General features: G+C 35.8%; 2 protein-coding genes across 3 annotated transcripts in view; one reads left to right on the plus strand and one right to left on the minus strand.

The window, feature by feature from the left end:
* The window catches only part of LOC106067279 (uncharacterized), a 39716-nt gene extending 37373 nt beyond the window's left edge, over positions 1 to 2343 (minus strand). Inside the window, exons 1-2 of the mRNA XM_056009043.1 lie at positions 2235 to 2343; positions 1145 to 1272 (exon numbers count right to left, since the gene is read on the minus strand). The gene's annotated coding sequence lies outside the window, so the exon portion shown is untranslated. The remainder of the gene's footprint in view (positions 1 to 1144; positions 1273 to 2234) is intronic.
* Positions 2344 to 2581: 238 nt separating this feature from the next.
* The window catches only part of LOC106072665 (hexokinase type 2-like), a 30809-nt gene continuing 6777 nt past the window's right edge, over positions 2582 to 26613 (plus strand). The window contains exons 1-6 of one of the 2 annotated variants that reach the window (XM_056009064.1): positions 2583 to 2801; positions 6252 to 6414; positions 6609 to 6748; positions 8821 to 9036; positions 15167 to 15349; positions 19208 to 19320. In XM_056009064.1, the coding sequence (XP_055865039.1) occupies positions 2763 to 2801; positions 6252 to 6414; positions 6609 to 6748; positions 8821 to 9036; positions 15167 to 15349; positions 19208 to 19320 (854 nt within the window). In that variant the 5' untranslated portion in view covers positions 2583 to 2762. Of the gene's footprint in view, positions 2802 to 6251; positions 6415 to 6608; positions 6749 to 8820; positions 9037 to 15166; positions 15350 to 19207; positions 19321 to 26613 lie in introns of both variants that reach the window. The other variant, XM_056009066.1, reaches the window with a different exon arrangement.

Consider the following 26613-nt stretch of genomic DNA (forward strand, 5'->3'; position numbering starts at 1 on the left):
TCCTTCTAGTTCTATATGAGCTGATATCCATGGATGGATACCAACTGAATATTCAAAATGTTAGTATTTAGGGCCTATTTAATGTATTATCTAAACACTTTGAAAATGATCAAGTCTAAGTTAAATCTTTTGCGCTTAGTCAATGAAATAGTAATCTTTTTCTACTTGCTCGGAGCAGTTATGAACTAGAGGCATTGTTCAGTGGTGGCAAGTAGTGGGGCAACCATCATCTCAACCCATCCTAGAAATATTTGTTATACAAATTCACTCATATGAATAGACCTGTAGCTGCACTAATAGACCTTATGAATAAACAGGGATATTTTGTACTATGTTGCATCCCTGGTCAAGGTAGTTGTAATTTATATTGTCCTGCGAGGTAAGCAGCAAACTATCAAGAGCTTTTAATATTAGTTACTGATCTATTTTAGAATAGTTGCCAACTTTCTAAAGGTATTATACCTACGAAGTCGTAGAAAGAAAATAAATGACATTTCTAAAATGTGGAGGATAAACCTGCACTAATAGTCCTGTAAAGGCAGCATTGGGTAAATTTAATGACGGATAATCGTGGTCTGAATCTCGGGTAAAGCTTACGGATTACCTCCCTTTGATATTAGGACGTGTATTTGAATCTAGATGCGGTATCTTAAAGCTGTGTGGCCTATACACAAGAGGATTCGTATATTGGCATCCCATTCTTCACTGCCAGATAAAAATAAACTTGAATCGTAAATAATATAAATAAATATTGTTTAATATACGGTACTCCAACAACCAGGCAATAAGCCTATATACTTTTTAATCATTTATAAACAATATGATCATAATGCCGAAAGTAATGCAAATAATATCTCTGATGGATTTATTTACACTGGTTTTTGAAGATGTTGATTTTTATTTATTAGTTGTGATGTCTTTCATTTGTGAGGTTTTGATATTCGTTTGTTCTCTTAGCACTCAACAATATACAATATCTAGGTCTTTTATCTTACCAAGATGCCTGTGTGTAATCGCATGTTAAATTGTGTCTGTTCTATGTATGTGTATGTTTCTGTTGTGTTGTCTTTATATGAGAAAAGATTCCTTGTAATCACAAAAAATTTCTATTTGAATCAATAAAGCAGTCTTAATCTAAGTCTACCTTATCCATTTTAGACGTTCCTTCAAATGAGAAGATATATATAGGCCAGGTCTATTTCTCAAATGATTAAAGTTGAAAACATATTTCACATTTTGTTTCCATGTACTTTGTAGAGTTAATGTAGACAACTGAGTTGAAGTTTTTAAAAAAATTAAAAAGTTCTTTTTATTCACTAACTTATTTAGATCTACTTTGCTAACAATACATTATATATTCCTCTTATGAAATACGTTGCCAACAAGGCGTCTTCATGGACTTCTCTCCGAACCATCGTTAGGTCCTATATTTCCTAAGCCTGCTGCAGGCTTTTTCGTATTTTTCAGAGACAGCTATAGTTAAATGTCTAAAATTTCCTTTTGAGTATTCATAATTAGTTTAATTAGGATGATATGCAATATGACCAAACTAAGTTTGGTGAGAGGGATCATGGAGTTCCAAGAGCCGAAGGCTCAACTATACCTGACAGCTTCAAGAAGATCCCAAGCTATATATATATATATTATATATATATAAAGTAATTTTAAGTGTTTTCAAATTGGTGTAAAAAAAAAAAGTTCTTCGTGGTCAAAAAATAAATTCTATAACATACTATGAATTTTGAACTGATCTAAATTATTACTCCAATTTGAAACAAAGATACAATAAAAGATCAACAATTTTATTATTTCTGGTCGATTTTTTCTCAAGAGTAGGCCTACCAAAATATTTTAAAATAAGCTTCAGTGTCATAACAAACTATTTGTGCGAAGCAGGATTTCCTTAATTACACTGCAACAAAGTCCAAGTCTAGAAACAGGATTGACGCCACACCAGATTTTAGAACTTAGATTGCCAATATCGTGTTTTATACTTTAGAAATAATTCTTAATTTAAAATATGGTTTACTCATTTGTTGTTGTTTAATTTTATTTAAACAAATTGAAAAATCCAGCCCCAAAAAAGCAGTGTTCCGCTAAATATTCCGAATGTGTGGAGTGTTCAATTTCGTTAAAATATAAGCCTTTCAAATTATGCTATGAAGAGTAAGTGTATATGTTCCTAATAAAGGTCTAGGGCTAGGCTAATATATATTTTGTTTTAGGCGTATTACCTTTTGCTGTAAAACCTAAACAGCGTCCAAAAATGATCATGCTACATGTACAGATTTTTAAAGAAAATAAATGTTAGCTCCTCCCAGTGTGATTGTTAGGGTCATGACTGGGATGTAGTTGAATATGGGTAATTAAGCTTTTAAAAAAATCTATATAAGGCCTATCTATGAATAAACAAAATGGGCAAACTGATAGTAACGTAGCAGTTTTGTGCATTGAAATGTCTTATAACCAATGTTACGACTGCCGACCTACTAACCCCGTCTGGCCTACGATTCGGCTGCACTCGGGATCTAGTCGGCTCAATGACGCATGAGGGCTCATGCATATTAATGAGATCTGGTACACACGGCCGTTAACTTTCTTGGCTATATTGTCAGTCTCACTTCTGCTTCGTTGTCTAGATAGACGCCAGTGTTTTCATTTTGGACTAGACTCTCAAAGCTACTTGGAGATAAAATAAGGTTGATTATTCTGGCAGGCCTGTACTGATATTGTGAATTGTGTAGCATACAATAGCTTTAGCCATGCCAGCCACCACAGAGCAACTAACTAAATATGAAAAGGTAACATATTTTTTTACAAAGAAATCTACTGAGAAATGTTTAACCTAATTATTTTGTCGAGAAGAATAACTTGTGCATACATTTTAAAAAATCACTTATAAATGTGCTATACTATGTTATACTATTGTTTTATGATAAATAATAAATCTGATTTTACAAGAATTATTTTTTTTTCTGCATAATTTTATACATCAATTATAAATATTTAGATAACAACTGTCGAACTTTTTGGACAGCAGTCAACATGACCAATTTTTGTTATAATTTGGGCCTACCGCCTACATGTATTTGTTTTTAATATTTAGCCAGAAGAGTATAAATATGATATCGTTACTAAATCATTTGATGTTGTTGTAGTTGGTTGTTATATAGGGAAAATAGTGTGTTTTTATTATCGATGATGCAATCAAAATAGGCTATTAGATCTAATTATCAGCATAAACAAAGGATTTAGAAACATTATAAAATAAAAGCTTTTATTTTGTGTTCGGTAATATAACATTAGTATATATATTTAGTTGCCAGTAAAACATTTAAGTGTGAAACATGTATCAGATGTACCCCTTCCCGTTTAAATTCCTGTTGTGTGAACAACCTGGCAAATAAAAGCAACTAGATCTAGATCCAGTTGGATGTTTTCCAAAATCGTTATTTGACGTACAGACCTCGCAGTTTTTGATTGGATGAAACGGTGTGTGTGTCAACACACCCCCAGTCGAGGTTGAAAAAAATGTCTTCATCCAAGGTCAAAGTAATGCGCGCTGGTATTAATATATATGTTGTTAGTTTCGAGGTTGGGGTCAAACTGTATGTCAGAAATGTTCTCAAGTTAGAAGAATAGACCTAGTCTAGTTACCTTCAGTGCATAAGATTACAAAATAAATATTTAGCATTAAGTCATATTTGTAGGCTATGTAGGTGGAGTAGAAGTCAATAGGGGCTTATAAACAATTTTATTGCAAACATAATATTAAATTGTAAAAAAAAAAAGGCATAGGAAGTGCCTGTTATTTTGTTCAGAGGCGGAGCAAGGCGTAGGTGGTGTGGGCCCACGGCCTCGCGGTTCTATGGGTCTTGCGTCTTTTCCATTTCTTAAAAGATGTGCATCTGGTAGCACCCCTTTCAGAATCAACTGAATCCACTACTTGAACTGCTATTCAAAATAATTGACCACATCAGATATGTCAACAACAGTTACTGAAGTGACTTCTGTAGTAAAATATGCAAAATATTATTCGTTTTGCTCAAACGGCACCATACTAGAAAATTGTATCAGCGAATAGTTATCTAACACAATACCGTGAGAGCTTAACAAATGGGTTAAATATTCAAAACTGTTGTTTCCAAGGCTACGACCGACAATGGTGATAATATGTTAGGTAGCGCCCTAGAAACTTATTTGTTTAGATTTGTTCCTACAGTACAAAGTATTCCAAAAGAGAAAAAAATGGGCAAGAGCAACCCTTCCAACTTTTTGAATCATACGAAGAAATACGAAGAAATACAAAACCTGATTCCTTATTTAGTATAGTATAGTTCCCACTATACTATACGTTAAAACTTAGTCTAAGAGTTCAAGATAGACATAGGCTATTTAGGGACCTAATGTTCATTCTGAAACCAAGGACGGCTGTGGAATCTTAAGACCCTTTGCGAATAGCCAGCGAAGAATCATGATTGGCTTATATCGTTTTACTGTATGTGATAATTAGAACAAATTCAGATTCGAGACACAGTGCCTCGTACGCTTTGCAGCTCATTAGATCCGGATCTGTTGAGAAATCGTGAAGATAGTGAGGGCTGGTGGGGTAAACTAAACAAACTATTGAAAAAAAAAATTGAAGCCCCCTCTCCTCAGTCTCTTTCCTCTGTTCCAGCGCTCCGCTTCCTTCTCTCTCTCTCTCTCTCTCTCTCTCTCTCTCTCTCTTTCTCCCTCTCTCTCTCGCTCTCTCTCTCTCGTTCTCTCTCTCTTATTTTCTTTTTCCATCTCTTCTCTGCCTTTTAGATTCACTTTAGATGCAAATATCAATTATAAAATTATATAGATCTACTTGCGCAAAGAGTTTTTGAAACAGAAAAATGTTCTATGAATATATAGGCATATTTGAGGAGTAGGCTAATTAAGAACTGAGGAAGTTAAAATGTATTTAGCATCATAAGACAGAATGTACCGTATAAGACAGAATTTCTAAAGTTATTCATTGATAAACATACGGAAATGTAAATGTAAACTTAGAAAATAGTCTATTTTAATTGATTAATTTTGAAATAATTGTATCTGCCGAGACAACAAAGAAACAAATTATTTTTAAAAATACTTAAAAAAAAAAACAAAGCTTATTTCAGGGGAATAACTCAACATTTACTATATATCTCTTAATAATGTAGAATGTATTTCCTTTTCCCGAAATCTACCAAAACCCCGCATATAGCCATATTGCTTAATACTGAAGGATTAATTTCCCTTGTTGGTATCAAACTAAATAAATAATTACTTTTTAAAATTGATTCATTTTTTGTTAGGTACAATAAATAATTGTGAAAAGTTTCAACTTGATCCGAAAATGGGCGTGGGAGAAATAACGTGTTAATATTTTATTTTACTAGACACAGAGACAGAGTGAGTTGATGTAAGCTTTGTATAAATATTCTATTCTTCTACATAATCGACGGTCTACTCTCCTCCACTCCCCTCCCCCCCCTCCCCCAACAAAAGAGCTTTTGCATGCAAGTCACAAGGATGGAAGTCTTAGCTATTCTCCTTCTCTGAAAGATGTTTCAGTTTCCCTTATGCGTTTAATGAGCCTTGTCTTCGAGTCCGAAGATTAATGAGGAATTCAGTATTTCACATTACAATGCAGCCCCAGCTGCGACCTACATATTTTGCCACATCTAGCGCAGGCATAATAACTGTCCGCATGTGGTGGGTTTAGATTTTCTTTTCGCCGTCTACGTCTTTCCTCGGCAGCGCCGCAGCGCATTTTCTTTTGGTCTCAAATCCTGCGGCCTTTGTAAGTGACCTCCAGCTGTCTGAATCTGCCTGCCTATGTCAGTTTAGTTTTGATCCAAATGACCTATCCGTTCATGTTTCCGGTTGTCAAGATCAACAGATTATCTGTTTATGTACTCACAGTTTTACAAAGTTTTAATTCATGTTTTTAAATGCCTTTGACCTTTTCTGAATTTTTGTGAGTGTTGTTTCTTAGTTTTCAACTTATAATGCTCTCTTCCACCCCTCTCCCAAAACACACACACACACACACACACACCACAGTTTTCAGCGTAGAGCTCTTTCAACACCCTCCCTCCCTCCTTTTTTTTTCTTCAATAAAGTTCAAGCTGTCTCTATTCTATTAATGTAAGTAATATATCATCTGCGTAGTAATGCGTGTGTTCATTTTTTTTATATTAGCTGCGGAGTAATGTATAACTACTTTTTTTTTTTTTTAGATTGAAACCTTTGTCAAGGGATTCAAACTCTCCGGGGCAGCTTACAAACGTGTGATGGCACTCCTGCATCAAGAAATGAACAATGGTCTCCGTAAACAGTCACACACTATGGCTGACATTAAAATGTTTCCCACTTTTGTAAGGTCTCTACCGGACGGTTCAGGTATTGACAATCTTTCAAGCATCCGAAAAAAAAAAATTAGAATATTGGTCAATATTTACATTTAGAATTTAACTTCTTTAGGCGATGTTTTATACATGGGCACTTTGGTAAAAAGTTTAGCTGGTATTATGTTATCTACTTTCGTTGGATTAAAAAAATTGTATTTGTTACAAATTATTATTTTTTGGTTACAGAAAAAGGTGAATTTCTTGCCTTGGATTTGGGAGGCACCAACTTTAGAGTTTTATTGGTCAGACTTCAGGCTGTAGATATTGACATACAAAGTAAAACATACTTGATCCCGCAGCGAATAATGTTGGGAACAGGGACCCAGGTAATTATTTTGAACTTTTAGATCTATTATTTCAGTTATTTTTTAACCACAGACCACCCCCAGAGTTTGCTATCTATTAGTGATTCTCATACATGGTGGAAAACCTATAAATAGATTTTTGGTGTAGGCTATCCTGTGTGAGTAAGAGAACATTTTGCAATAACATCTACCTAAGGCCTAAGGTGTACATGTATTGGCTAAACGTAAGGTGTACATGTATTGGCTAAACGTAAGGTGTATATGTATTGGCTAAACGTAAGGTGTACATGTATTGGCTAAACGTAAGGTGTACATGTATTGGCTAAACGTATCGCCGCAATGTTGACTGATGTTTTGTTATGTCAGAGCAGAAAACAGTGAAACTAATGCTCCCGCAAAATGTTATGAAATGAGGAGTTTTAAAAAATGAATTCCTCTCTTAATTTGATACCATATGTTTCAAAATATCATTTGATATGTACATGTGATTCCATAATAAAGACAATAAGACAATGTCATGTTATTTAAAACACGGGACAAGCTTTGATGAATGTGGGGATGGGAAGCGCTAAAAAAAGAACCCGCTAAGCGTGCTTTCGTATTTTAGTGACAATCTTTAGATTGATTTTTAGAGGTTTGATAGTTTGGAACAGGCTTCCGTCACTTTTGGCCTCTCGTTGTTGGCAAGCTGAACGGAAACTTTGATAGGCTTCTAAAAAAAAAAAGATTCCAGGAAGAGAACGTGGGACAGTGATAAAAGTATAGATCTAGGAATAAAGAAAAACATTTAGATTTTGTTTTAAATTTTTCTCTCGTTCTGTGCTAGTACAAAATGGGCAATAATTTGTAAATTTGTGGGCAAAAAAAAATACACAGGCTCGATTTGCTTTTTTCATTGTGTACAGCAGTGTATCCCTGCTTTTTTTAAACTTTACTATTCTTCGCACTGACACAGATCTGATAATGATTAGGTTAATTGTCCCACTAATGGCCAACATCGACAAACAAATGAATACATAAGAGAAGTCGTTCTATAGATGCCGCTCAGGTTTGAGACGTCCACATTTAGTTTGACGAACAGATGGACATTCTCATACATGAAGAAAGTAGACTATAGTCAAAGTTCTTACTTCTGCTGTGTTTTTCCCCGCCCAACGACCTTGCCCTGGAAGTATTTCTTAGTCGGCCTACACACTTTTTAATGTTAGATAATATTAGGCTAACTGAAAATACATTAAGTCGGCTTATGTGGTTAAGTAGATCTACTTTGAGATACAATGGTTCAGGTAGATTTAAGATCACCTTTTATGTAGTCTTGAGTTTACGAGGGAATCGTGTAGCCAGAAGATCGGAAACCGCATTTACGTTCCCTAATTGCTGTCTTGCTCCGATCAGGAGCCCGAGGAACTATCGTTCATGTTTTTTGTTTTTTTTAATCCATTGATTCTATTAAGGCATTGTCTTCGATGCCGAAGAATAAGGGATGATGCAGTAGCCTGTTTCCCATGATGAAGCAAACTCAGTTGCGACCTGCATATTTTGGCACATCTAATGCAGACCAAGCCTTTTTCCGCGGCAAAAGGGAGGGGGGGTCTGCTTAAGTTTTCTTTCCGTCGTCTGCCTTTGCTTCAGCAAGGGCCTTTCTTCGGATCTCAAATGTGTGTCCCGCTACTCCCGAAACCTTTGTGAGAGATCTACAATCTCTTTCAGATGCCATCTGCTGCCATTTGCTGCTTTCCTCTATGTAGAGAACAAAATGGCGACTGATTTGATCTTTATTCTGACATAGGACTTTACAATCTGCGACCAAACGAGTGACCAGTAGTTACTCTTCACTATTAGTGTAGAAGGGAGTCAATGAGGTCTAAAGGGTCCAATAAACATTTTTATTGGCTATTCAGTATACACTTTAGCAAAATAGTTATTAGCCCCCTCCCCCACCCCCACTTTTTTTTTGGATGACTTGTTCTGACTTTATCAATTCTAAAATGAAGCGAACTAAGTCTGTCAATACTCTCTTGATCTCGTTGAGTGAAAAGTTTAAACCCGAAAATTAAATTCTAATAGACTCATGCTTTTATTTTCATTTACAGCTGTTTGATCATATTGCTGACTGCATTGGCAAATTTGTGAATGAACACAACTTGACCAATCACTGCCTTCCGCTAGGCTTTACTTTCTCGTTTCCATGCCAACAAGAAGGTTTAGCGAAAGCCCGCCTGTCCAAGTGGACCAAAGGTTTCCGCTGTGAAGGTGTCGTGGGGGAGGATATCTGCCAGCTGCTACAAGAAGCCCTGAAGAGACGAACAGTAAGCTTCTATTTCATTCACTTTTAATCCATGAGAGTACGAGAGGAGTCTGTAGCCAGCACAATGTATTTTGTTTCGTTGAAGGGCTGTTAGGTCTCGCACCTCTCACGCCTCTTGTAAAAATAGAAATATTGACTTGTTGAAAAATAGAGACAATGAAATGTGAAATTATTCTACTTAATGACAACTGAAAGACACAAAACAAAGAGAGAAGGAAAGAGAAAGAGAGCGACTGTGTGAGAGAGAGAAGGGAACCAGTCGGCGATGTGTAATTATTAGAAATAAAGAAAATAAAACATAAAATACCTTAAACTTAGAACTTTGTCATTAAAGTGGCAGTATAGTTTTAAAAGTTCCCCTTACAGACTTTGCGATCTATAGGGCAGATGATGTAGAGGTCATCTATTTCTATGGCCCAGGGTTAACGAGGGTGTCATGTGGCCAGCACAACGACAAACTGCCTTTACTAATGTCAGGTACCCAATAGATTTGGGTGGACTTAGAGCTTTATAAAGATCCCAAAATGAAAAAAAATCCCTGTCTTCACTAGGATTCGAAACAGGATCCCAGGTTTGGGAGCCAAGGGATCTACCATTCAGCCACTGCGCCTCCTCAGTTTTTAGCTCTTTGAAACTAAAATGGATCATGTGGATGTACAGACATAGCACTAAGACTAAAATGGATCATGTGGATGTACAGACATAGCACTAAGACTAAAATGGATCGTGTGGATGTACAGACATAGCACTAAGACTAAAATGTCACTACAGTAATAGAACAAAAATTGTCAGACAATTACAAGGAGCAATGTGAGTGTTATGGGATGCGTTGGGGTATGTACGACGTGGCAACGAGCAATTGGTCGAAAAAAAGCCCACAGGTTGTGACGTTGCATACCAATGTTCAGGCCTTCTATCAGGAATGGTCTCGGTTGGGGCCAAATAGAAAAGCTTTCCCTGCCCCACTCCACTATACGTCCCGCCTATGTATTCAACAGTATCAACTAAAGACAACGTAGTGTCTTCTAGTCAAGAAAATTTTCAACAATCAAAGCTCTCTACATACTTTTTTAAAATCTCTTCCCAAAGAGCACTCGACATGTGACGTTATGTCCTTTGCCTCGAAAAAACACTCCAAATAGCCTTTATCTAGGTGCTACGTTCCTATAAAGCTACCCTCTCTGTTTTATGGCATTGCTACGTGACTTACAAGCCGTCCAGATCTATGTTTGAACTTCTTTTTAAAACACAATAAAAACAAATATACCAAGTTGATCTTTTCAGAAGCACTGTCCTTATAAGTTCCTTAAATATATAGATATCAAAATAGAATATCTATCCGGTTACAAAATAATAAGATATTTTATTTCAAATTATTTGTTCAAAAATTAAAATTAAAAAGAAAGTTAAAAAGTATTGCCAGCTAATATTTTCAAGACATATCGAATCTCTCTATATATAAATACATTGTTGACAATGTGTTTTTTTTTTTGTTTTTTTGTTAGTTTTTTTTTTTTTTTCGCCTAGACATTAAATTGAACAACATGTGAGATAAATCAATGCAGTTGTGTTAAGGCCACAAGCTGTTGTCTGACGTCAGTGGAGTACTCACCAGAAACGTTATACCGCTGACTGTGCACCCCATAAATAGGTCGAATATAGTCGGTCTTAGTTTCTTCCCACTTAGGCTGAAGATCCGCGCATCCTTACTGATATTGAGAATTTCAACAAAATAATTAGATCTTTATATTTATCAGCTAGCTTTACTCAGCCAGTTAAACAAAAAAAAAATAACAACTAATTAACCTGCAAAAACAAAAGTATAGTACTGAAAATGCAGAAAATTGTTTAATTTTATGCAAATCTTCTGTGACTTCTTGATCTTTTATTTCAAACTAGATACATAGATGATATATTATGAGACACTTGGTATAATCGGTTTACCCAGAGACGCACCATAGTTGACGGACTTTAAACGTGACTTAGTGACGTCACGACTTAGTTGGGTTAGAGACTACCTAAGTACATAAAGTCAGTTGGTGTTAGGATTTCTTAGGGATAACACGTATTTATGGACAGAGACTCGACTGTGGCCTCATTGAGTATTAACTAATTTCTTTATCTTGTTAACTTGTGTAAGTCCTGTTCTTGTGAGTTGCATGGAACACACCCGCACAAGAAACTCAGACATCTCCAGAGTCATCTTTCGAAGCCAGACAGTCATCAACAACTACAAGGCAAGGCCTATCACAATATGTAGGCCTAATAACACCCTATCTCCTAATTGAAAAATGCCAATATAATTCATCAATAGACATTGATCTGAGTCTAGTATGATTTTTTTTTGTCTTTATATTTTTGCTGATAGTTTTGTTTCAACATTGAATTAGTATTGATCCCTGGATATCAAATGTTAAACAGCAGAATATTGTGAAAATAAGTTCATTCAGTGAATGTTTTACATTAGCAATACATGAGAACCTATAAATATTGATAATATTGATTCACCTGTATGAGATCAAAAGCTGAACTAGTTGTTAAACAAATAGATCTACACCACATTCTTACAACCTTTCATGTAGGCCTATTTATAATTAATATAACATACTCATACAGTGCAATGTCATGATGTAAACAAGGAATAAAATACTTATAGTCTATACTTGATAAAGCCTTAAGATATTAAAGGTATGGGGCATCTTGTAAGCCTTTTCTTTTTCGCTAATTCTTTCTCCAAAATGATTGGACATATCCTTATAAACATTTTGAAGTGTCCACAAGCAATCCAGCACTGTTGAAACAGTAATATCGCAAGATTTAAACCTATGTGTTAATTTTTAAATACCTTTTTGAGCTAGTGATATTTTGTTCCCGTAAGAGAAGTGGCGTGGCAAAAAATGTTCTAGGAATTTCATTGATTTACAAGAGAATAAATTGTTCAGAATGATTACAAGAGAATAAATTGTTCAGAGTGATTACTGTTGATGTTTTCTGTTTTATTTTAGAAGTGGAGCAATACTTATGTTTGAGACTGCCTTTACGACATTTCGTTGATGTCTCAAAATCATATCGAATTTAATATTAAATAAATACATTGAGCACTAAAAGATATATATCAGGGCGGCATTAGGAATAGGCAAACTAGGGCCTTCGATTGATGGTGGTCTCGAACAGGACTATGAAATAATTAAAAAAAAAAAAAGAAATAGCGACACTTGTGCCCAATGTTATTGTTTTAAATAAGTTGCGAAGTTGCTTTTTTTTTTTTTAATCTTTCATTTGGGGCAACAAAATTCACATCGCCTTGGGCCTCCAATTATATACACAATACATCTAGGCCACTTATTTTAGAAATATGATAGTGACACGGGGTCTTGGTTGTCAACATTCTTCCTTAACGTTAGAACCGCGGATAGTTGTCCATCTGGCAATATTCCAGGCCCTAGTTTATACTTTGTTTAGCCTTGCTCTCTCACTCTCTCTGTGCTGGACTCTGGCCAAGTGCTAGAGTGTGGTCGTGTGTTACATCATAATCGCAGTTGACAATAGATCGTGTCGTTGACCCAGCTAGGGTGGGTTACTATTCTAGTGCCGAAGTACGACAGCGTCTCGACCTATGGTGGGCTCAGTGAAAACAAATCCAAGTCGTCTTAGAAAAAAAAAAACTAAGGAAAAAAAAAAGGGGGGGGGGATAAAAGAGATCATGTGCAGCTTATCTCCACATCACGGTGTGGTCATTTTTCTGGCGCCTGTTTTATTTCTGTTGGGGTGATGGACGAATGAAGGTACGTGTCTTTTTTATGGAGCGCCACATGTTCGTCTTAAACGCAAGCTGGAAGGGGGGGGGGGAATGGAAAAGTTGAAATGGAAAAAGTAACCTTCTAAAACCTTTTCTAGCCCCTTGTACTCGCCGTCTCCCACCCACCCAGACCTCTTTTGTAGTTATGCGCGCTGACGTAACCATCCGGACTGCAAGTTTGGTGTCTTACAAGACACAAGACATGACCACAGTTGAATGAATGCATAAAATATTGCACAATGAGACCGTAGCGTCTTCTTGGCGCATGCACATGGTGACAATTATGCAGAAACGAATGGCCCGTTTTTTTTTTTGTTTTTTTTGTGTGCACAGACTGTAGCTACTTATTAGTCCGTTAAGAAATCAAAAGAAAGGCCCTAGGAGACAGCTTTAGAATGACGTTGCAGTAAGATGAACAACTCGCATACGCAGGTGGCCTTTTCCCCATATCCTTTAAGATCAGTATTGGATTTACCTATAGGCAATGTATGCTATATATTAGGGCCCCCGCTTGCTTGGCTGCCCCAAAATGGATGCAGAACCCAGAAAGAGCAAAGAAAAAATGTCCTTACAAGGGGGGGGCACCTTATCTCTTGCAAGTGTAAATCCGGTCCTGCTTAAAATACAATCGTTGCACCATTCGTGCTGGAGAGAGCCTATAGTTGTTGTAGCCGACTCTCTTTAGTGGAAAATACTACTTGAGTTTGCGTTGATTTGTAAAACTCCGCGAGACGTTTATTTTTCTTGACGCCAGTAAATAAGTGATCACATTATGATCGATGTGTTTTCAGAGTTTAAAAGTAAGCATCTTGTATTGAAACATTAAGAAAAAAAAATTCATTTAAAAAAAATCAGTTCTTACTTCATGTTCAAATACTAAAGTCAACAAAACATTCATTATATGTCATAGAGAGACACAAATTGGCAGCATGGAGACCGACCCACGACATTCGCGTTGTTAGCGCGACGCTCTACCAACTTAATCACCCGGCCATACCACTAGATGCGAAATTTTAGCTTGTAAAAAAAAAATTGTACTTGAGTTTTTGACTTGTGTCTTTTGACCACCTTCCTTCTTCCATCATTTGAATACGAAGGAAGTGTGAGCTAATTGAAAAAAACAACAACTTTATTATGATAGTTCATTATTCGATATTTAGGGAACTAAAGTTGAAAAGTGGATAACATGTTTCAAAAAGTGTGCAGCTAACTTTGTTTTAACGTTATGCAGACTGAAACTTTTTCCTTTCTGGGTTCCACTTATTTTTTTTTTAATACACTGAACTCGCTACTTTCTTATCTACACAATGAGGAGGCTAGAAACTCGAATTTACCGAAAAGCTTTGACTCTCTCTCCCCCCCCCCTTTTTTTTTTTCAAGTTATCCGAGAAGGAAAAAGAACTTACAGTAGAGATGTATTGGTGTACACTTAGGTAAAGACTTGGTTCAATGTTGCATTTCTAAGACTTCTGACTTTTTTCTGTATTTTTATTTGGTGTGTTGTCGGTTAGAAGGGTGTGTTGTCGGTTAGAAGGGTGTGTTGTCGGTTAGAAGGGTGTGTTCGGTTTATATTTACCATTTTATCTCACGTGCGTCTCGGATCAAGTTTTCAAAACACTCACGCGAATGTGTGTGCGTGTATTTTTAAAATCTGACCCTGGCACCTCTGGTAGCTTGCAGTCTTATGGTTGAGTTTTATTCTTTTAGGTCAGCTGAAAACTCTCACTTTCAACATTCAGTGTAACAGTACAATAGGCGCTTAAAAAAATTAACTTAGCACAATATTTCTTTCTATATTAGAACATAGGGTCAAAACTGGTATTTTCTATCAAACTATAGCACTCCTGTAGGCTCAGATATTTGGTTTAAAATGTACATTTGCTCAAACATTGATTCAACCCACAAATATAATAGTGCACAGATTAATACTATGCAGGTCTTTCAAATTGATCGAACTATAATTAAAAGCTAATAAACGAACAGACCAATATTTATTTTTCTGAGTTATAAAGGTTAAATGAATGGATTAAATGTCTCGGAAGATAAAAAAAAAGGCGGGATGGCTTTCCTTTAAAAAAGGTTTTCTAAATATATATTTTTTAAAAATGTTTAGCAAGTTTAAACTTAGAATTACACCAATCATTTTTTAATTGATTTCTCTTTTTTTTTAAACAATTAAACATCATAGATATATTTACAAATAACTTTCATTGAGGTCTAGCCTCGCACACAGATTGACTTGATTAAATTGTGCTCATGTCCTGCAATTCGTAAGTTATTGGTTTTAGAGTGATGCTTGAAGTCTATACTAAAGTTCTCTTCTCATCCACAGAATTGCAAGGTTGAAATAGTGGCCGTTGTCAATGACGCTGTTGGCACATTGATGTCTGCAGCTCATGGAGACAGAAACTGTGAAATCGGTTTGATTCTCGGAACTGGTTGCAACGCGTGTTACATGGAGTATCTGGACAATGTGGGCACTTGGAAAAACGACGAAGACCATCATCCCAAACAGGTGAGATCTTTTGTATCATGCCTTTTTTCAGCTCTAAGTTTAGGCCTATATTCTTGAAAACAATCATCCTTTTTCTTTATGTATATATATATATATATATATATATATATATATATATATATATATATATATATATATATATATATCAATATTCAAATAAGCTTGATAACAAGAATAAAAGCATGTCATATTTAAGAAGAAAGAATGAGAGAACTTGTACATTTTATCTTATTTCCTTTAGTTCTGGATATTTCATACGCATATTTCGTTAAAGATTGTATATTTTTTAAAATAAGGAGACCCTATAAAAAAAACATTGGATATTTTTCAAATAAGGAGACCCTATAAAAAAACATTGGATATTTTTCAAATAAGGAGACCCTATAAAAAAACATTGGATATTTTCAAATAAGGAGACCCTATTGGTGAGATCCCTCGGCGCCTGCACAGCCATGGACTGTCATAAATCCGACCCTATGTACGAAGTGTATATTTATTTGTATATAGATATATTTAATGTACCTCGAATTATGAAGTAGGCCTATTAGCTTTAGCGATCAAAGAATGTGTACTATATTTTACTATCGCTTTGATTACGTTTCACAACATTCTAAAGTCTAGAAAGACTCACATCACACCACTACCGCTTTCTTCATCGGTCCATTATCTTTTGTGGCTAATTTTAGATAGGCAACACGGCAAGATTAGCTTAGGAGCATCAGGGTCTACACATTGCCAGAGATAGCCTCAGTGTATGTGTTGTTGTTTTAACCAGTGTGTTTAATTATCTTTAAAAATGTGGAAAACACAGGTCTCCAATGTTATCCCCTTCTCCAAGAAAGATCCGCTTCATGGCACCTAATCACTGAGTACCGGCACCTATTTTTTTTTTTGCAAAAAGCCCTGTATATAGATTTTGTCTTAGTTAAAAAGTAGCCATGGTTATTTGTTCAGTTCTTAGCTCTCTTTTCAAGCCAAATAAGCCTTTTTCCCAGTACGAAATACTTATGGACATCATTAGTTGTTTGTACAATGCACCTTAAATTAGTAAATCATTGTGTAGGAGTCTTTACGAAGCATCTTTTTTTTTTTATTAGGGACGCTAATTTAGTTACTTGAATTAATTTCTGGTCATGACTGTTTAACAATGCCCGACAATTAATTAAGTGTTCAGTTTAAGTATTACAATAATTTTAAGTGTTAATTTATGTCTTGCAACACTTTTAAGTATTTAATTGAGTCTTACAATAATTTTAAATGTTTAATGAAACCAAACAATAAAACAACTTCAATAAAAATTGAACAATAAATCAAGTGCTTTAAGCTTTCAACTGAGCTACGGTTACATAAAAGTTTACGGTGTCAACGCCCTAAGTCTTAAGTTTGCAAGATTTGCGAATTGCTGATACCAGCACAGAATGTTCACATTAGTTTTATCTGGCATGTCACCACCCCACCGCCACTTCTCCTCTCCCTTTATACAGTTCTGTGCGTTGACAGTACATATATATTTCCTCCAGCTTTTTTTTTTTTTTTTTTTTTGCAAGCTTTTGAAATGGTGTATACGTTTATGCATAACAAAACCAGACAAAAGAAAGGCTGCGCGGCGTCAAGAATGTGGGAAGAATATATCGCGCATATATACATTGTTTTTAAATACATGTAATGAGAAAAAAAGATTTTGATAAGAATAGGTCAAGGTCGTTCGTTATGGTCTCGTGTTGATGTTGGTGCGCATTCAATGCACTGAGTTTGTCCAATGGTAGGACATGTAAACATTGACGGGGACATTCTCTTTTTCAATCAATGAACCACAAAACTCATTGAATGTTTAGAACTTGTGAAATGTTGTAGTTTTTTCTGATGTAACGTTATTAGCATGGCCTTGACCTGTTCACCGGTTCGTTTTGTCAGAAGCTAATAGCAGGTAGAATTGCTCTGCCGTACATGAAATGTTGTAAAAAGAAAGTAGAGTTTTTCTTGTCTCATAGAGTGCAGACTCTGTCTCAGTTACCAGAGGCAGACTCTATCTCAGTTACCAGAGGCAGACTCTATCTCAGTTACCAGACATGGCCAAAGGAGGACAAAGCCTTCCTAATGAGGAGTAAAATAAAAAACTAATTTAAAAAAATTTAAAAACTTGGCTTAAAACTTAAAGCTGTTGAAATCAATGAAAGGTCCACAAAAGTCAAAGACCGCAAAACTACTGCCCTATGTCAATGTTTCTCGACCTTTCACTCGTGACGTCCCCAGGCAACAATCATTAAGTGTTTGCTCCCCTTAGCTAGTCAGGGGTTTTGGGCAAGCGCTGGTCACTCCATCAGCGCAGCTTTTACTGTTTATGCTAGAAAAATTGAGAGATCTCTAGAACAAGGTTTCTTATGAAAAACCTTGACCTTGAAAATACGAAGAAACTTGTAAAAAACAACAACATAACAACACGTTTTTTTTTTTTTGGTCACAAATAATTTCAAACTGCAGTGCTTGCCAAACAACTGAACATTCTTAATATCAGTACCACATTCCTTTAAGTATTGTATGCATGCTAGTCCATAATTTGTGTATTTTAAATCTGAAGAAATGAAAGACTTAATTCAATTGCTGTATAATTAAAGTAACCAACAAAGGGAAAGCCGAACATTTTCAATCCAGAGTATAAATTCTGCCGCACTGAGGAAGCGACATCAAAAAGGAGAACATCTAGTACCTCTAGTAATGTTGTGCCTTTTCAACTCAGTATTGCCTTCATGCTAACTTTTTTTCATTCTCCAAAATTGGTCAGAATACAGAAATCTGGCGTCTGCTTAAGAATAAAGGTGGAATTTGAACAACACAAAATATTTATAGTTTATATAGCAGTCTTCGTTGGAGGGGTAACCAAATGAATGACCTAGCAGTCTCGCTAAACACAAAATTAAACTAATATTACTATTAAATTACCATTCAGCTGGATATAAGAAGAGAAACAAAAATTAATTACATTTGTTGGTTTTAATGACTGAAATTGGAATAATTCAAGACATGTGTTAACCTTTGTGTTCACTAAGTTGGCCTGTTAGGGTTGCACCTGTAGACTATTAACAATCAGTGAAACAAGCGCATGATAAAACTGAAACAAAGCTGGAATGTAAACTTTAAGAAATATGGGAATGCAGCTGAGATAGTGTTAAAACTTTAAAAAAAAAAAAAGAAATGAGATGGTTACAACGAAGTACTAACTGAAAAATGAAATTTAACTTGTTAAATGCGTTTCAGAAATTTTGTTGACTATATAATAATAATAAGGCTTATCTTCGAGTCCGAATATAAATGAGGAATGCAGTATTTCTCGTGGCTACGCAGCCCCAATGACCTGTGTTGGCTATAGAATACACTGAATTACAAAAAAAAGAAATGTTTGAGCTATGACTTCTTCTGTCCCTCATAGCCCATTTAATCTCAACATGAAGCTGTGTTTACGTTTCGGAATTATTTTCATACTGCATCTCTGGCATTGGAGAACAAAAAACTTGCAATTTCTTAGATACGAAGTCGGCCACCAAATGAGTCGATTGGAATGACAATAACACACTTTCCATTCTAAAATACTGACCTAGATCTATATCTTGCTTCTGTGATTTTTATTTGCTAAATGTACTCTACATGAATGGATGCCGATCAAGAAATGTGAAAGCAGGAGCGCCTTACAACAGTGTTAGGAACAGATTTAACTTAAACGCCCAGTTCACCCCTTAACTGATTCGTCAGATATTGAGTATAGTGTTTTATAGAAGTTTCTATATTCTTTATCCCAGATCAGAATGACAGATGATCAATTCTATATTATGTTAGTTACATTCTCCATCTTAAACTTGACAGGTTATTATTAATACTGAATGGGGAGCCTTCGGAGACAATGGTTGTTTGGACTTCATGAGGACAGAGTATGATACCGAGCTGGATACATTCTCTATCAACCCTGGGAAACAAATGTAAGTTGTAGACCTTGTCTTCCATTTGCTAAACTATTTCATCCTTTTTTCTATCTCTCTTCCCTGGGAACGTGGTGGCTGACTGTTAAAGCTCTTAGAATTCGGTGGTCTCTGGTTCGAATCTCGGTGATGACTGGGATTTTGAGTCCACCCAACTCTGATGTGTACCTGACACTAGTTTGGGAAAGTAAAGGCGGTTGGTCGTTGTGCTGGCCACATACACCCTCATTAACCGTCGGCCATAGAGACAGATGACCTTTACATCATCTGCCCTATAGATCGCAAGATCTGAAAGGGGAACTTTACTTTTTTTATTTTCTGATTTCTTTTATTCATATGCTAACTTGAAACATTTAATTTTTAAAAATAGTTTTATACTTTTCCGTTCGTTTTTTTCCCCTGATTATGTTGAAATGTAAGCTTGTGTATTTGTGTGGGTTTATTGTATATTCACTAATAACATCCATTTAAAACAAAAGTCTTCTTTTTTTTTTACATTTGCGCAAGACATATATAAATTATTTAATGTTACCGTAAATAGGATTAAAAGTCTTTCAGAATATTTACCAAGCACACAGTCTGTGTACCTCTTTATGTTTTGTGAGATCGAAGACAGACACTTTCTGAGACCATGCTTCACAGATAGATCATTCAAAGGTGTTAGTCCCAAGTAGCATTACCAGATCATTCAAGGGTCTATTATAACTTAGTCCCAAGAAGCATTACCAGATCATTCAAGGGTCTATTATAACTTAGTTCCAAGAAGCATTACCAGATCATTCAAGGGTCTATTATAACTTAGTCCCAAGTAGCATTACCAGATCATTCAAGGGTCTATTATAACTTAGTCCCAAGAAGCATTACCTTACAAATACGAAACGGATGCTTTAACTCTTAGATCAGATTCGGGAGGGTAGGTGCCACTATTATAGAAGACCACGTGTGACGCAAAGGAACTCATGTAGAACCAGCACTGAACATTATAAACTTGACTGTAAGAAACTTGTTTAATATATATACATTTACTCCCCTCCCCTAGCTCAACACAAACACACACTCTTCTCTCTCGTTTGGCTTGTGCAAAATGTCTGTATCCTACACTAACTTGTCAGAGACTAGGAAGGTTAAGTATGCATAAGAAAATCGGCTTAGCATAGTTCACCAGTAGTTTTATCTCTCGCATGGTTGCGTCATTATAGCCAGCTGGAAACACGTTGAGCTACAGTGGTCTAGAAAATGTAAATGAGCGACAAGTTAAATGGAATGAATTACTAAAAATTATAAATGGTTGTTGTCAAAGGCGTCGCTGATCTGGAGGGAATTTTCGGCCTAATCTCTTTTCTTGTAGCAGTTCACCTTACTTGAAGCGACCCAAATTCGTATGATTGTTTAGGTAACGGGATAAGGGCAGTATTTCCTATATATTGGACACTCCCCACTCTTGTTTAAAAAAAATAAATCTGCACCTCACCGACCTATATATATATATATATATATATATATATATATATATATATATATATATATATATATATATATATATATATATATATATATATATATATATATATATATATTCTGAATTGTAGATTTAGTGGTTTAAGCAGGGGCTCGTCTTAACTTATACCAAGTAATACTTTGCGTCAGCGCCTATTGCAGCAGCCGATGTTTGCGACTTTCGTTACTTGTTATTGTTTGGAAAAATAGCACAGCTATGATACTAGACCTCAGAAGTTCAAAGCCCCATTGTTCCTTCTGCCACATTTGGAATCGGTCATTGTTGGCCGTAATACACTACAAAACTGGATCATAAACATAATTCACAAGCCCGTCCACCAGTTTTCAAATTCGTCTCACGTTGTGATTGGCAAAGTCGAGGCGGCTAAATGAAGGCATGTTCAGTTCGACATAACAAAAGAAGTAGTTTCATAAGGGATAATTTCTAAGACGTATCATCAATTTTTTAAAATAACATCTTGCAACACAAATTTAAGTAAGTATAATATGCCCTACGATTCATCTCAAGTATTTAAATGCTTAAAGTTAAGTAACTATTTATCCATGTATTATGCATGCAAGTAGTTTAGTGTGCCTATTATGTTGACTTTATTGCCGTGAGTTTATTGATTTGTAATTTATCTGTTTGTTAAATCTTCTCGTTTGTTATGTGCTTTAAAAAGTGCACACAAACACACACGGAGATAAGCCTACATACACGAGGCCTGCACACACGAGGCCTGCTTCGAGAAGGAAAAAAATCTGCTATTTCACCCATTTTATCGTATAGTTCAGCGCCATCTATCTTTATACTGACTGTAATCTACTCCTTGATTAGTATACAAACATAGCCTCACATTATCTTCTAGACATCTGGCGTTGATTAAGACTTATCTGACCATTGGCTTATTGCCAGGCGGTGTAGCCACTGGTTTGCAACTACATCTAGCACGCGGTGTATAGCACTTTAGCCAGGCGGTGAAGGCTCTAGATGTTTGTCAACTTGAGTGTGTAGCCACATTTGGTTTGAGTCGCTACATTGGAAACAAATTAATGAATACACACCAAAACGTCCACGTGTGGCCGTGTGATGAAATCAAACATTGTGTGTGGCCATGTCACCGAATATTGGCTAGTTAGCACAAAATCTTAGTTTAATATAGATTTTTATTTTCAAATAAATTTATTAGCATTCTACTGCTACCTAGATGTTGTAAAAACAAATGCTGCAGTGAAAACAAAAAATAAAAAAAAAACATTGAAGTTTGTTTTCTAATCTTTCCCCCACCCTTTTTTTAAAACCATTTTTAAACCACGAAATCTATTTTTTATTACAAACAAATTAACTATTTGTTACAATCAAATCATAAATAATGTCTTTATTTCCATCTTAAATGATTTAGATCAATGCCATAACATCACAGACTGCTTCCATAACTTCTTTCAAATCTTGTTAGAAATACTGTCTAGTCTCTAGGTGAATGGATTCATTTTTGGCTCTGTCCACAGTTCAGTATAAGATGTGAATGAAAGGTTAATATGGCTGTCCATATTGATCGAATGGGCATTGTTTTAATTTTTTTGTCTTAATGCCGGATTTATTGAATGACGGATAGCTCACTCTGGTAAAAAAAAAATGAATGCTTTTAGAACAAGATCTTAAAAACTTCGCCATTGTTTTTTGTTTCTTACGACGTTAGTAACCACCGAGCACTGCCCATAGCGGGTTCTCGTAGGGCATAGTATACTTACGTACATTTGTGTTACAAGTTGTTATTTAAAAAAATTGATGATATGTCTTAGAAATTATCCCTTATGAAACTACTTCTTTTGTTATGTCGAACTGAACATGCCTTCATTTAGCCGCCTCGACTTTGCCAATCACAACGTGAGACGAATTTGAAAACTGGTGGACGGGCTTGTGAATTATGTTTATGATCCAGTTTTGTAGTGTATTACGGCCAACAATGACCGATTCCAAATGTGGCAGAAGGAACAAAGGAGCTTTGAACTTCTGAGGTCTAGTATCATAGCTGTATATGGTAACTACAGCCAGACCCCAGGATACAGTGGAGTTGCGGTTGGTCAGTTGACTATTAAGAATTGATTTTTGGCACGTGGTATGACAAATATTTCGTTGCTATCACACCGAGTTCATGCTACTATGGGTCAGTATGACACAGGAATATTCTAATCAAATGCTATCGATTGCGGTCATTCGAATCGGTCAACACTAGCAAGGGACAGGGTCATCAGGGGTAAAGGTCACACAAGTTTATAGCTCCTGTTTTGCCACTGTTGATAAGTGAGCGGATACAACTAAATATCTACCTTCAATGTTAACTATATATTTCCCAGGTCTAGATCCCAAAGTAAAGCTCTTTACTTTGGGTGAACGCTACTTAATATAGAATTTACGGAAGCGCCTAACAATATATATATATATATATATATATATATATATATATATATATATATATATATATATATATATATATATATATATATATATATGTATATATATGTATATATATATATATGTGATCTACGAACAAAACGTAAAGAAAACTTGTATTAAGAGATACCCTGTGACTAGAGGTTATCGTCGACTGTTTTCAATACCATATAGATCTTATTCCAGTCTTATGAGTCCTACACTCTTTCCCCCTTCCCAACCCTGAGAAATTGAAATCACGATAATCTTGTTTATTCGCGTTAAAATTACAATTCATCGATATTGCCACGAGCCATGAGTGAGACAGACATGATTTGAACTATCAATGTCCACTAATATGTTGTTATGAACTATCAATGTCCACTAATATGTTGTTATGATGTACCAAGTCTTTTTTTTTTCTTGATGCTAATTATTCACTCGTGCTAGATTCGTGACTAGATAGGCCATTGGTCTGTAGACCTGATACGACGTCTTTGTTGGTCCGTTCATGGCCCACTTCCTGCCCATTGATTTTGCATCCCCACCTAAACAAAGTGCTGATAACTGACCTTGGCGACATTGTACCAGTTGACGCCTAGAGAAGGTCATTGTGCCGCCATTGATTCTGGAGATGCCACTTTTCTCTCCCCCCCCCCTTTTTTGTGGCCGTGTCGTCTGCTCTGTGCCACAGTAAACAAGGATGCTGGTTATCTTCAAGTCATTTTGTTATTCTACCTATCACGTGGCATGCACCCCCCCCCATTCTGTACAAGCATGGGTCATTAGGACAATGACTCAAGCATTTGATATCATAGCCTGCGAAGGTCAAACACAATGTTTCATGAAATTAATCTCCATCGCCTTTTGGTAATTGGTCATTTAAAAATAAACATCCATTCTTATACTGTCTTAGTCTTGTATAGTGAAGGAAAGTTTTGGACACACTCTGCGCTCTATGATAGTCTAACTCTAAGATATGGGCAAAACATTTTCTATTTGTGTGATTGCCTTAATGGGCTTAAAGTGGTAAAGCAGAACCTGTTTGTAGAATATGACACGTGTCAAGCATGTTTATTGAAAGTTTGTTTCTTGTGAACCCAAGACGTTGTTCTGAGCATATGCCTACATAAACTTGACCAAAATATATTGCATCTTGTATTGGAACAGGAACGCCTACTGAATACCGGTACCAACATATCTATCTGCGATTAACATTATTGTATTTGATTTGAAGTCTCAAAGATCCATCTGGCTTTGTCTTAAAATAAACCTGCCTAAATTTGGTGTCAGGTCTAATTGATCAACTGCCGCACTTTAATTTAAAAAGCTGAAATGAATTGAGCCAGGTCAGTTTTAACGGCAGTGACAGTGCACGTAGAAATAGTGAATTTATCCCCCTTGTTTAAAAAAAAAAAGAATATGTTGCAGGACCACAAGTCCTATAACCACGTTCCGTTTATTTACCAGACGTAATAGTACTGTGCAGCTCTACCTGTTGTACAACAGTAATTTATGGCTAGAAATTTGATGACACACTAACTCAGTAATGTCCGATAGGCATAGCTGCTGGTGAAAGTAAACATACATATTTTCTTTACGCAAGGCAAACCATAGATCTATAGTTTCTGTCCAAGATGCAGCCTTTTTTTTCCCCAAAATTGTGACGTGGATATAGATCTATATATGTTTAATTAAGTTTAACCATCACACAATCTTTCGGAAATAATCTTACTATTATATGTGTAAAATATTTGTATACGTTAAAAATGTACGGATAACTTTCTTTCCAAAATGTTTTTTTAACGTTGACATCTCAGTTTTTATAAAACCCAGATCATTGTGTCTAGAAACATGATACATTGGTATTCTGGGTTGATCGACTGCCAGAACTGACCAATTCATTGTGTCAATGTTTGCTCCATTGGCATGTGGTTGTGTGTTGGTCCTTGACTGAGTTTACATTTATATCTTTTATAATTCATTCAATGACACAAATATATCTTAACAACTACATTTCAATATTTGGTGACAAATTCAACAAGTAAATGCATGTGTTGTTTTTTTTTCCTTGATCAAAACGAAAGGAAATTGAAGAAGTATACTAGGTTGCAAGAAAAACAAACAATTAAACTCAATGCTTTTTTTTTTAGTTGTCCTTCTACCAGTGTAACCACACTGTTGAAATAGAAAACTGACGACATAGTACTTGACATTTTTGTTTTCTAGCAGGGAGATAACCGTAAGCGCTTGTCTGTAATACCTTGGTTTTCACATAGTGTTTCCATGTTTCGTGTTGATACGCGAAATTTAAATGGGTTCTTCTTATGGGGAATATTAAATTGTTGTTTTTTGGAACATTAACCCCATAATACATTGGAAAAAAAAGTAGATATCTTTTAATGTTTGTAGATGTATTATTTAGACGTGCAGTTATGTCTCTGCTCTCCCTTGCGTTTCTGCGGGTTGAGACATGTGGGCCCTAGTTTCTGCATGCGATTCAACCAATCGTGGCTCCAGGCCATTCGTTGCTGGTAGTTTTTTCACTTGTTTTGTTTTTGCAAAACTTTTTAACGGTAGTTGTTCACCCCTAATTATTATTATAGGATCGGGTAACTGCTTTATTATACTAGTTTATCATACACTTGTATTATTGTGCCCTGTTATTGTATCGTACAGGATATTACTATCGTAGTTATTTTAATTTAATTTGTTGGCTTCTAGAATGTTGTCTACTATAGAAATTAGTAGCTCTATGCAAATTAAATACAATTACCAGTGACTACATGAATTTATAAAAAAAAAGAAAGAGAGAGAGAAGGAGGGGGTATTTAAATACAAGTACATTACTACACTACTTAATCCAAAGTGTCGGTGCTGCCATACCTCATATGTCTTTTGGTTAGTTCAAGACGTCATGCATATAACAGGGGCATGTAATGGAGACATGAGTACTAGGCTGTCCTAAGTATTGTATTTGCATTCTTCTTCATAATTGTCCTAAGAATCTTGTAACTCTAGACCTCTGGAAGCTTGCCTTCATCTGCCTGTCTGAAGTCTGCCTGGGAAAGATCCAAGCAGATGTACATTTTACATCCCTATTACCGACGGCTCGTATCCCAAGACGCTCTGATTAGAAGTGATACCAAAGGTCGAGCACACAGAGGATCCCCACCCTTACCCATTATTTCTTAACTGTACCACATCAGCCTTGCTGATGTCCGCTATAAAATCGGCCTTGTGAAACTGTGTGAGGATAGTGACATATTTGTTGGGGCTTTTTTTCCATCCCCGCCAGTGCAACGGATTCTATCCTTAGGAACATCAACGGGGTTCTGTTTTGCTTCGCTATTGACCTAATC

The sequence above is a fragment of the Biomphalaria glabrata genome, chromosome 1 (assembly GCF_947242115.1).
Source record: "Biomphalaria glabrata chromosome 1, xgBioGlab47.1, whole genome shotgun sequence".
Classification (NCBI taxonomy): domain Eukaryota; kingdom Metazoa; phylum Mollusca; class Gastropoda; family Planorbidae; genus Biomphalaria; species Biomphalaria glabrata.